Source organism: Labrus mixtus, chromosome 11 (genome assembly GCF_963584025.1).
Source record: "Labrus mixtus chromosome 11, fLabMix1.1, whole genome shotgun sequence".
NCBI classification, from domain to species: Eukaryota; Metazoa; Chordata; class Actinopteri; order Labriformes; family Labridae; genus Labrus; species Labrus mixtus.
The window spans coordinates 14,167,562-14,177,935 of NC_083622.1; the positions used below are offsets into that span (position 1 = coordinate 14,167,562).

At 38.6% G+C, this 10,374-nt stretch overlaps 1 protein-coding gene and 1 long non-coding RNA gene across 5 annotated transcripts; both read left to right on the top strand.

Annotated features, from left to right (window-relative positions):
- The first annotated feature begins 844 nt into the window (after positions 1–844).
- Positions 845–4,663, top strand: LOC132983734 (uncharacterized). Its single transcript, XR_009674873.1, has 3 exons — positions 845–1,044; positions 2,485–2,566; positions 4,521–4,663. It is a non-coding gene; the product is annotated as an uncharacterized LOC132983734 (long non-coding RNA).
- Positions 4,664–4,671: 8 nt separating this feature from the next.
- Positions 4,672–9,260, top strand: LOC132983732 (uncharacterized). Of its 4 annotated transcripts, none has more exons than XM_061050174.1 (8): positions 4,672–4,754; positions 4,830–5,159; positions 5,281–5,315; positions 5,417–5,512; positions 6,694–6,853; positions 6,984–7,054; positions 7,294–7,389; positions 8,061–9,260. In XM_061050174.1, exons 1-8 carry the CDS (start codon positions 4,676–4,678, stop codon positions 8,310–8,312), a joined length of 1,119 nt encoding a protein of 372 aa, XP_060906157.1. In that variant the 5' UTR covers positions 4,672–4,675; the 3' UTR covers positions 8,313–9,260. The 4 variants fall into 4 exon arrangements, with proteins under 4 accessions (XP_060906157.1, XP_060906159.1, XP_060906160.1 ...); XM_061050176.1 differs by having other exon boundaries at positions 4,848–5,159; XM_061050177.1 differs by having other exon boundaries at positions 5,025–5,159.
- Positions 9,261–10,374: the final 1,114 nt, after the last annotated feature.

Here is a 10,374-nt window from a genome sequence, read left to right on the forward strand (position 1 = left end):
TACCAGGATTATAATTTTAGAAACTAACGTTTAATTTGTGTTTACTGGCAAAACTTCAAATGAGCCATATCCAGCAGATAAACTGTGTTTCATTTTATTTCTAGGCAGCTTGGACGGAAAGAAAAAAAAAAGGAAGGACTTCTGTCACCTGAATTGTGCAAGTGCCTTTTGTGTTGCGTCCAAGAATTCTACGTTCTTTTTGGCCACAAAGAGCTAATTGTAGTCTTTCGGGGGCTTTATGGCCGGCAGCGAGAGGGGGTCTGATTTCACATTGTGCTGAACAGAAACCAGGAGTTTCCCTATACAATCAGCCCCCACAGGGCACTGAAATCTCAACCTGAGCTCTTATAGGCCAGCGAAGGCTTAATCCACTGAGCTATTTTAGTAAACCTGTGATTGCTGGGTGCACAGTTTGAGTTTGCTTTCATCAAAGCGACACAAGTCGTGAGTTGTAACGTAATACATTCTTTTACACAGAGTTCATGCACATTTGCATGGTATTTAAGAATATGTGGATAGCTCTGGGTCAAAAAAGTTGGAATTTTATTCATTATTTTATCTGGCATAGTTTTACAAACTTTAGGAGTTCTTGAACATTCAGTACACTTTTACTGAATTACTGTGCTCATGATAACCATGTTATTTGATCATCTCTTTTGGGTTGACCAGATTCAGGTCCAAATCACATTTCTTACCAGTAAAAATGGGATATTCATAAAAAATAATAGTTCTCAGCATTGATGAAATGCTCTGATTTTTCCTCTTGAAACCCATTTTTCTGAAAATGATTATCACAGGAGTTCTGCAGCATCTTTTAGACGCACCCAGCAACAGCAGCTTTTAGCCTCCTCCTCCTCCTCCTCCTCTCACTGGTAAAGCGGAGCAGGTGAGAGTTTCCACTTATTAGGTTGTCACTACAGGGCTGTGGGTAGGAGGCGGATGGGGGGAGGTGACAGCGAGCACTAGAGAAAGGGGACGCCAGACAGAGAGAGCTCATTCACTTCAACCACAGCTGACTAAAAAGCCCAACAAAGAGCCGCACAGGTAAGTGGACTTTAGTCGAAACATTGCTGATTTCAAACGTTTGATTTTGATAGTAGGATGTAAATTCAGCTAAATGGAGATTCAATATTATTGCACGGAGAATCAGAGGAAGATGTCGGTCATTAACAGAGGTACTATTGTAGGCTGGATGATATGGCAGATAAAGGCTTTGGTATCTGTTATAGGTCTCTAACTGTCGTTCATCACTAACAGGTGTTTTAGTGAATGTTAAAATTGGCCTAATCAAAAGTAAAGCCAAGTATTTCTTCTATTTTCAAACAGGCTGATCATTCTTCTTATTTCTCTTTAAAGATATAACTTAGAACTGAGCTCTTTTTCAGACTCAGGGTGATCCTATGTTGGCTGAATAAATGTGTATTTATTCCCAAAACATAACTCTCGTATCATATCCACAACACATAGACACCGTGTATAGACAATAACTTTTCTTAAATTTCTACCTTTTTCACACCTGGTGTTGTTGTCAAGGGTTCTGTGTGATATCATGTCACAAGTCCTGTAATTAAATCTTGAGCATGACTCATCAGTTCCACATGATGCAAAATGTTCATAGAGAGTTTAGGGAACAGGCTCGACAGAAACATGTGCAGTTTGCACTACGATGATTTAACACTTTTTTGATGTTATTGTAAATTTAATTAAATATTCTCTATGGAATCCATTTTTTCCAAAGAAACTCTGCATTTTGACCTGGAAGCCAAAATGGCTACTGTTGTCACTCAGTTTCCAGGGTGTAGAGCCCAAAGGACCCCGGGCTGGGATCCAAGGGAGAGGGGGAAAAACAACCTGTGCTGCTCAGCGGTCCTCCCAAGGGGACTGAACGAGGAACAAACACTTTTTAATTGAGTTCGCTGATAGACCCTCAGCACACAGAGCCACTCGTCATATAATCCTAGGTCACTTCAGAGGACTTATTTTAGTACGAGTGACCTCACTAGGGAGTGACCATTGCTGGAAATTTGCTTGTCATGCTTTAGAAAGTTTTCACAAAGAGTAAAAAAAAAAAAAGAAGGGTCGAATTTCATCTTTAAAGCTAAAATTCGTCAACCTTCTGTAGTGAGTGAGTCATCCAAACAATTATGAGATCAGTTTCACCAGAACAGTTGGAGAATTGTTAAAAAGAGGAGACCTCAAATGACTCTCACAGATCACAGGAACTGCCAGGCGTGTTACAATGAGTGGGCATAATTCAGGGACCAGTTCTGAAACTGTTTGAATTGTGCCCGCAGCAACTTCCATCACAAAGGTATTTTGTCACCACTTAAATTAAGTTTGTAACTCATCCGTTTATTATGCACGGAGATATTTCTCTCTGGGTCTATTTAATGTTTGTTGATATTACAAACAGAGCATCTGTCTGCTGTCTAATTAACAGTGACTGTGTTTGACTCTTGTCTTTCCCTCTTGTCATTTTGTTAGAAATTGTCTCGGGTTGGAAAAAGAGCTCCCTCTGTTTCTGCTAATGTGATGATGGCCTCCACCTCTTTGATAAAAGAAATTGGTATGACTGTTTTTGTTCATTTAAAATCACTTTCCATCTTTTTTTTCCTCCATCGCCTGCCAATCCAACCCAACAGTATTTCTATTGCGTCTCTAAGATTAACAGTATGTACAGCATATTTCCTTCTTTTTGCCTGGGGAGGTCAAAAAGCTCCAGCAACACTTGTAGTATGAAGATCAACTGTATTAACAAATTAGACCGACGCGTTTTGGCTTGCCTGGGACCACATAGAAAAAAAAGTTTTTAAAAAGGGCTTTCTCTGTTGCTGCTCCTACCCTCTGGAACTCACTCCCAAAAAACATTAGAGACTCCCCCACACTCACCTCCTTCAAGAAATCTCTCTTCAACATTGCCTACAACCACTAACTCCCCCCCTCCCCCTACATTACTTCTTCATTGTACTGTCCTCGTCGTTTTTTGTTTTGTTTTTATGGTTTTATATTTTGTCAAAGCGTCTTTGGGTTCCTAGAAAAGCGCTATAAAAAAACAATATATTATTATTATTATTATTATTATTATTATTAAATGGAATAACAACTGGAGGGTGGACTGACTGGCAAAATATGTCGTATGTACGAAGTAGACAGAGGTTATAGTTAACTGTTATAGTAAAAAATTAAGACAAATTTGGGTCTGTTTAAGCACAGTCAGATTCATATATTGGGAATTTGCTGTTCTCTTTTGCAGGATGCTATTACTTCAGGTTTCTCTCAAACACATTTAAACAGGCCAATTGGCTGTTGTAGGGTTGAAACCAGAAATCACCTGTTTTATTTTTCACCCAGTGATTAACGTTTTTATTCAACATATATCAGCCTGTATATCTCAACAATGTAGGTCACAGTGCACAGTGGAAACTTTCATAAAGTGCAGTACATAACAAGTGAGTAATAAATGAAAGTAGAACCATTGACACTCTGGGACTTCATTGTCAGTGTCCCAAAAGTAAAGATGAAATACTGGAGCTCTCTCATGAATACATGAGTCACAAACGTTGGCATTGATACTGGGCTGCACATGGGCTTCACTGGCCTGCAAGAGAAAAGGTGAGGGATCATCAAAGATTTAAGCGTTCATTGTGTTAGGAGAATTTAATATCTGTCACAGAATTCATGATAATCCAATAGATAGGCATTCAGAAATGTAAACATCATTGTGATGCTAGAGACTCTTTATTTATCTTAAAGGCCAATTTGGTATGTTGGTCTTCCCAGACCTAGATACATTTACAAATAAACATCAGGCAGGCGTGTCAGAGAAATAAATCAGTATTAAAGGCTGCAACCAGGCAAAGTGCAGTGTCTCGCAATAAGTCTTCATACTACAAGCACAGCTGGAATTTCTTCTTCTTCCTGACTTTCTGAGAATCTTGGGATAACCGAACTTAACTTGCATTGTCTGAAACCTCGAGTGCAAAATTCAATGGCAAATAATCCAATATTCGATATATATCATTGTCTTTATCAGGCTGACCATCATTGCAATCTCTGACTGGAGCCATGACACTAGTGTGGCTGAAGATAAGAATATTGGTCTACCTGTTCACTCAGAAGCAACACATTGCAGTTTTAATTTGAAGACCTTTAGCTTAGACACAAAAATGGCATGGTTGCATTAGAGGAAGAGTGAGAAAATTGTTGAAGTCAGTTGGCTTTATCCTGGGAGAAACATGGATATCTGTGCAAAATGTAATGGCAATTCATCCATAATCCGTAAAGTGTTTGTATTAGACTCCAAATTCCCTCATAAGTGACGCACTGGTACTTGAGTATAATCTAAAAGTAACATTTATCAAGAAATGATTCCATTAATTATTTTTATGTTAACCAATGCAAGGCAGATGGTATTCCCTTATTTACTAAGAAATACCCAATTTGGCTAAAATTAAATGTAATGAAATTCCCATTTTTGGGTTTCATAATACATGTTCCTCTTGTGTTTCCCACAATGCCAGGCTGCCATGATATTCTGCGCCTCCTCATTTTTGGAATACTTCTTCCATCAGTATTAGTATCAGGCCAATCTTCCACTGTTATGATGTCCACTCCTTCCACTGGTGCCTCCACCGCCATGCCTTCCACCGCTATGACCTCTGGAGACCCGTCTACTATGATGTCCACCAGCAGCCCCGCAGCTACATCCTCAGGAAGCCAAACAGCCTCGACCAATCAGCCTACCAACTCTGGAGGTACAAAAATGACCACCACCACCCAGTCCGCTCAAACCACAAGCACCTCCAGAGACTCACAATCCACCAACACAGTCTCTATTTCCTCTGTAGGCTCAGCATCCACCTCCATCCAGTCTCCCACCACCACCGCCTCCTCAGCAGGCTCAGCACCCACCACACAGTCCCTCCCAAGCCAAACTTCTTCTGCCAACTCTGCATCATCATCACCTGTCACCTCTAATTCAGTCAGTGCTACTAATTCAGGAACCGATTCTGCCTCCTCTACAGCTGGTTCAATGACCATGGCCCAGTCCAACGCCACCATGATGGCGTCAGGCTGGACCGGTTCATCCAACTCTACGACTTCAGGCTCTGGATCCTCAAACACAATGATGCCCACCAGTCAGCCATCAACCTCCATTGGTATGGTTTGGTTCAACAAATAAAAACATGTTTCAGCTTACTTTTTAGACTTTTTGTCCCCCATGAAAATAAAATAAAATGATTTTCTTCTTTGGGCTTTCCTTCTATCTTTCTGCTGCAGGTGGCACAACTGGTATGAATTCTTCAATGGGCATGGCAAGTCTACCTTATTAGATGGAAGAATATTTCTTTGCATTTACCATTCCATTCTCTTGTTTTCTCTTGTGCAATCTTTTTAAATCTCTCTTCAAACACAGATCAACTGCCCCTCATTCGCCTGTAACTATTCAGACTGCTACTCCATGTACATGAGTCAGAACACCACTTCATGCACTCCTGGTTACTGCTGCGAGGTAAGAGAAGGCAAATGACTGCATCAAAACCTTTTGAACCAACTCAACGATTCAATGTTTTACTCCTAAAATCTATAATATATGTGCAAAAACGGTATTACATGATAACATCTCAGAGCCAATGGATTTAGTCCTAATAAGATTAATCTCAGGGGAGTGAAGTTGAAGCTGCACTTGGCCAAAAATAAAAGCCGGCTCATCAGTGCCAGACTGTTTTTTCAAGTAGAATTTTGAGAGGCTACACCTGAAATCAAGTAAGAGACCACTTCTACCATATCATTGTTAGTTACACTTCCACGCTAGTATAATAATAATAATAATAATAATAATAATAATAATAAATTAGATTTATATAGCGCTTTTCTAAATACTCAAAGACGCAATGTTTTCCCTGAAATGCTAGTGCTCAATATTACCCCATTTACAAATGTTAACCACTCATGTCAAAACCTCTGACGCCAAAAATCTTGACCCTGTCCAATAGATTCTAAATTCATATGCAATCTGTGTATTGTTCATATACATACATTGGCATGTTACAGATACACAGACTAATAACCAAATGTTGTAGTGTGTTAGTGATCCATATGATCGGTATTTGCAAGTAGGCCTTACTAAAAGAAAAAAGGTTTTCTTATATATCAGACTTTTGATGTCTGCTAATATGGAAAGCTCTTTGAACATGTATAAAATGCTCAGAAGTGTTTCTGTAGATTAATCTTGTTGTCTAGTGTAATGTCTTGTGATGAGGTCATTTACAGTTTGAAGGATTGAAGTTTTTATTTTATTATTGTGTCATACTTAAATGCCCCGCCCGCATGGACTTACAAGACACCATGAGTTAAAACGTTCCAGGATCAGAGTGCATCGTAGGTCTATTCATTGTCTGGAAACAAAAAGAAAGACAAACCCTAATTAAACAAAATATCTTGTCTTCTTTTCCAAGCTTTTAAGACAAAATTAGCAAGCATATTAGCATACATCGAACTTGTGAGTTCTTATGATAACTTTTAAATAGCCATTCCGGTTTTTGCACATCTGCCCACGCCAATATTTCAGGTTTTTGACAAACTATTTCATGAAACAATAATTCTCTTAAATCCTGATATTTTGTACAATGCAAAAGAAAATGTATTACATTCATTACATTTATTCGTATGTGTCTTTCTGCGAATGATCAGCTGATAAGGCAGACGGACATGTACTACACTGTCGGCTGCAGCGCCTCCTGCTCTTATAGCTGCTTCAACTCCTCGCAGACTAACTGTACTGTGAGCTGCTGCAACTCCACAGGCTGTCTCAATGGCACTTTTGCATCCATGATGATGACCACAACCCCAGGTGAACAGACTCCTCTTACAAATCTTTCCTTCCCCGTTTCACAGCTCTCGTAACTGTTTATAGAAATGCACATTTGGTCTTCGGTTTGCACCGTTTTTCGACATTTGACTTTTCTGTTATTTGACTTCAGCAATGACAACCACAAAGAAGGCAACACCAATGGTTACGACCACAGCCAGGCCCCAAACAACAGCAAACAAAGTAAGGATGAAAAGATGCATGTGTGAGTCTGTGCTGGCTTTTGTCTAACTGCTGATGTCAATCTCCATTAATTGTATCTATTCTGTATACCATGTTGACTTTGAACCATTTCTCAGTGGTCACGATAACCTTCAAATGATTTAATATTGTGATGGAATAATAATTTGCCTATGTGTAAGTCAGCTCTGATGTAAGTTATATGTCATCCTTCCTTTGTGTGTGTTTTTTTTTATTTTCAGGGAAACAAATGCAGTCAGGGTAAATGCACAGGTACAGACTGCTACAAAACTTTCAAAAACCTACAAATGTGCTCCTCTTCAGAGCCGCACTGTCAGGTGAGAACTGTTGTAAACAAAATATGAAAACTCAACACAAATGTCATGTACATTTCGGCTGATAACACAATACAGTTCTAACAACATTAATATCAACATATACGATTGATTAAAATGTATAAACCTTTGGAGACCAGGTGCATTTTTGTATATACCTGCTTTCTTTTCATTGTTTATTACATCTACGCAGTCATTAACCGCCATGCATGGTCACTTTTTGTATCAGAACACTCTGAGCCATAAGTCAGACTAATAATTTGTCATTTTAGCAAAGTGTAAAGCTACCACAAATTGGAAATAAATGGAAAGTTTGGACAAGCAGCAGATTCTATACATTTCTAGTTGTAACTCCCTATTCTAAAACACTATTCTGTGACATGTACATGGGGTTTTAGTCCTACTCATTTGTTTTTATTGATTTATGAAAGTTGTCTCACTTTTTTAAAATCAAAAACATTTATTTTGCTGCTTTTCATTGATGAGCAAAAAAAAGACCAAATTCTGTACTTTCACTAAGGTTCCTTAACCTGTTCTCTGCACTTTATTATTTAAAAAGCATAAAAATAGCCTGACTGAGAAAGGCTTCCTACAACATTGAATATCATATTTAGCTTTTACTAACCACTTGCAGGTCGGTAACTGTTCTGTCTCACTCACTGTTGCTTTTGCAGCTGAAAAAGGAGACTGTGGGTACCTCGCTACAGTGGACCGCAGGTTGCACCACCAACTGTTCAGCCCAAACCCCATGCAAGACCTCCACAACACCTCCTTGTCACCTGGAGTGCTGCACAGCCACGATGACCTCCTGCCTCATGATGAACGGCACGCTGAATGTCCTCAACTTTGCCACAAGAGGGCCTCATCTAAACACAGAATTGATTGCTTCCTTGCTTTGCCTGCTCGCCCTCACTTGGCTGCTTTAAGTGAGTGACTTGATGGTTGCTCAGCAGCTGTGTGGGTCATTAGGTAAACAGAGCTTTGTGTAACTCAGTCTATCCAGGAAAATAAAAGCTTATCAGTGCAGAGGATTAACACTACTTCATTTACAACCACTGTCCTTCAAATATGATATTATTGTATATATAAGGGAATATGGCGAATCGTTTTTTAGAATGTTGATTTAGGTTCTCGATTTTTTTTTAAACTTCCCAAAACATTTTGATATTTGGTTCAAGACCAGTAAAAAAAAATGGCTTTGAACAGTATTTATAAATGAAATCAACATAGAAGAAGTTAAAACAAGCCAGAGGCAACTCAGTCTTTACACCACGTCATATTTAGGGAGACTATAACAGTCTAATTAAAAGAGTCACAATCTAAAGAATCGTTTTATATTGCTTAACAATTTGTAATTTGTTCTAGCCATGACCTTGCCCATTGCTTTGATTGAATTCTGAAAGAAAGCCAAACACTGTTTCAGTGCCTTGCCGGTTTGAACAGATTTGTACACTCTTTTCTTTTTTGATGGGTGAGTGAGCCTAAACAACACATTCATATTATCAAATCGTCTCCATAGAATAACCTTTCTTAAAGCCATTGTGAGAGTGACGCCGATGTGACTCTATATGCACTTTATGAAACACAAACGTTGAGCTGTTACAGGGTGTTATGAAGGTTTGCTGTAGCATTTCTGTAGATGCAGTCAGAATTACATGTGCAATTTAGTACATTTCACGACAAATATTTTTTTGTGAATTGTGATTTGGTTGCAGGTCTATATTGTGTGGTTTACAAAGTTTTAATGTATAATAGTGTCGTGTAAATGTTGAATGAAATCAGATTTGTTACAAGCTGTTCTAGTTTTGTGTACTGTATGAATACAATGAGTGTCTTTAAATGAAATACAGCTAATAAAAATATATAAGTATGAAGGGTAGGGATTTTATCGAGTCATATATTTGTATTAGAGTTGGGATAGAAAGTGGTCATGAGGAGAGAATATTTCTAAAGGCCTGGCAAATGTTTCTATAACCTTTTTTGGAAGGGAAATAAACACATGGACTCAACTCTACTCAAGATTTATTTAACATGAGTATTCTAAAATGTACTTTGTCTTAAATTCACAACATTTTACGGGGGGAAATACAATTTTAACTCTACTGCATTCATTTCATAGGCAGTAGCAGACCATTTAAAGAATAAAAAATGACTGAACATAAGATAAGGTTATATGATATCAATACATTGTGGCTGACCCAGTTGTTGCCTAATTGTTTGGCTTTGTTAGCCCTCGTGAAAAAAGCCTTCCGTATTTCAGATGTATACCACCAAGAGAAATTTCATCCTTGAAACATTACAGAGTTAAAAAATCTATAATATTTTACACAAAAAACCCCCACGGAAAATTACACCAAGGTTGACAAAAGAACATGATGATGACTTTCAATGTTTATGTCACATTGTCTTACTTTCTCATGCCTATTCATAACTATTACAGATTCATTTTGGGGTCCTTTTGAGGGGCCCTCTAAAGGGTAATTTCCAGCTGTACAGTCCAAATTAGCTTAACTACTCTTAGAAAAAAATGCAATGTGTTTACTGATTTATTAATATTGACAATTTAATGTCATTATAGGATGATAGATTAACTACATGAGACACTCTTAACACAAGAACTTTAACTCAAACCTCTTAGCATATGTGGTTCTACTTTAGTGTGCGGCTTTTACTTTTGACATACCTTTTTTTAACTGCTCTAAAAAAGCGTATTATCATTAGCCTGTATAAATAAAAATAACTCCCAAATCTCCTCGTCAAATCTGGCCTCAACAGAAATGGTAGGGCCAGAGGTGCTGCTTGTCCCTAGGCAAGGCAGGCAACTGCTTGGGGCCCCAGGTCATAGGGGGACCCCAAGGGCTGACAAACTTTCAGCCACAGAATCGTGGAACAAAATGTGTGTGCAATGACAGTAGGAAACCTCCCTAAGGGGGCCCCATCTGACGGCACACACTCTAGTTGTGCTGCTAAGCATTGCATGCATTATCT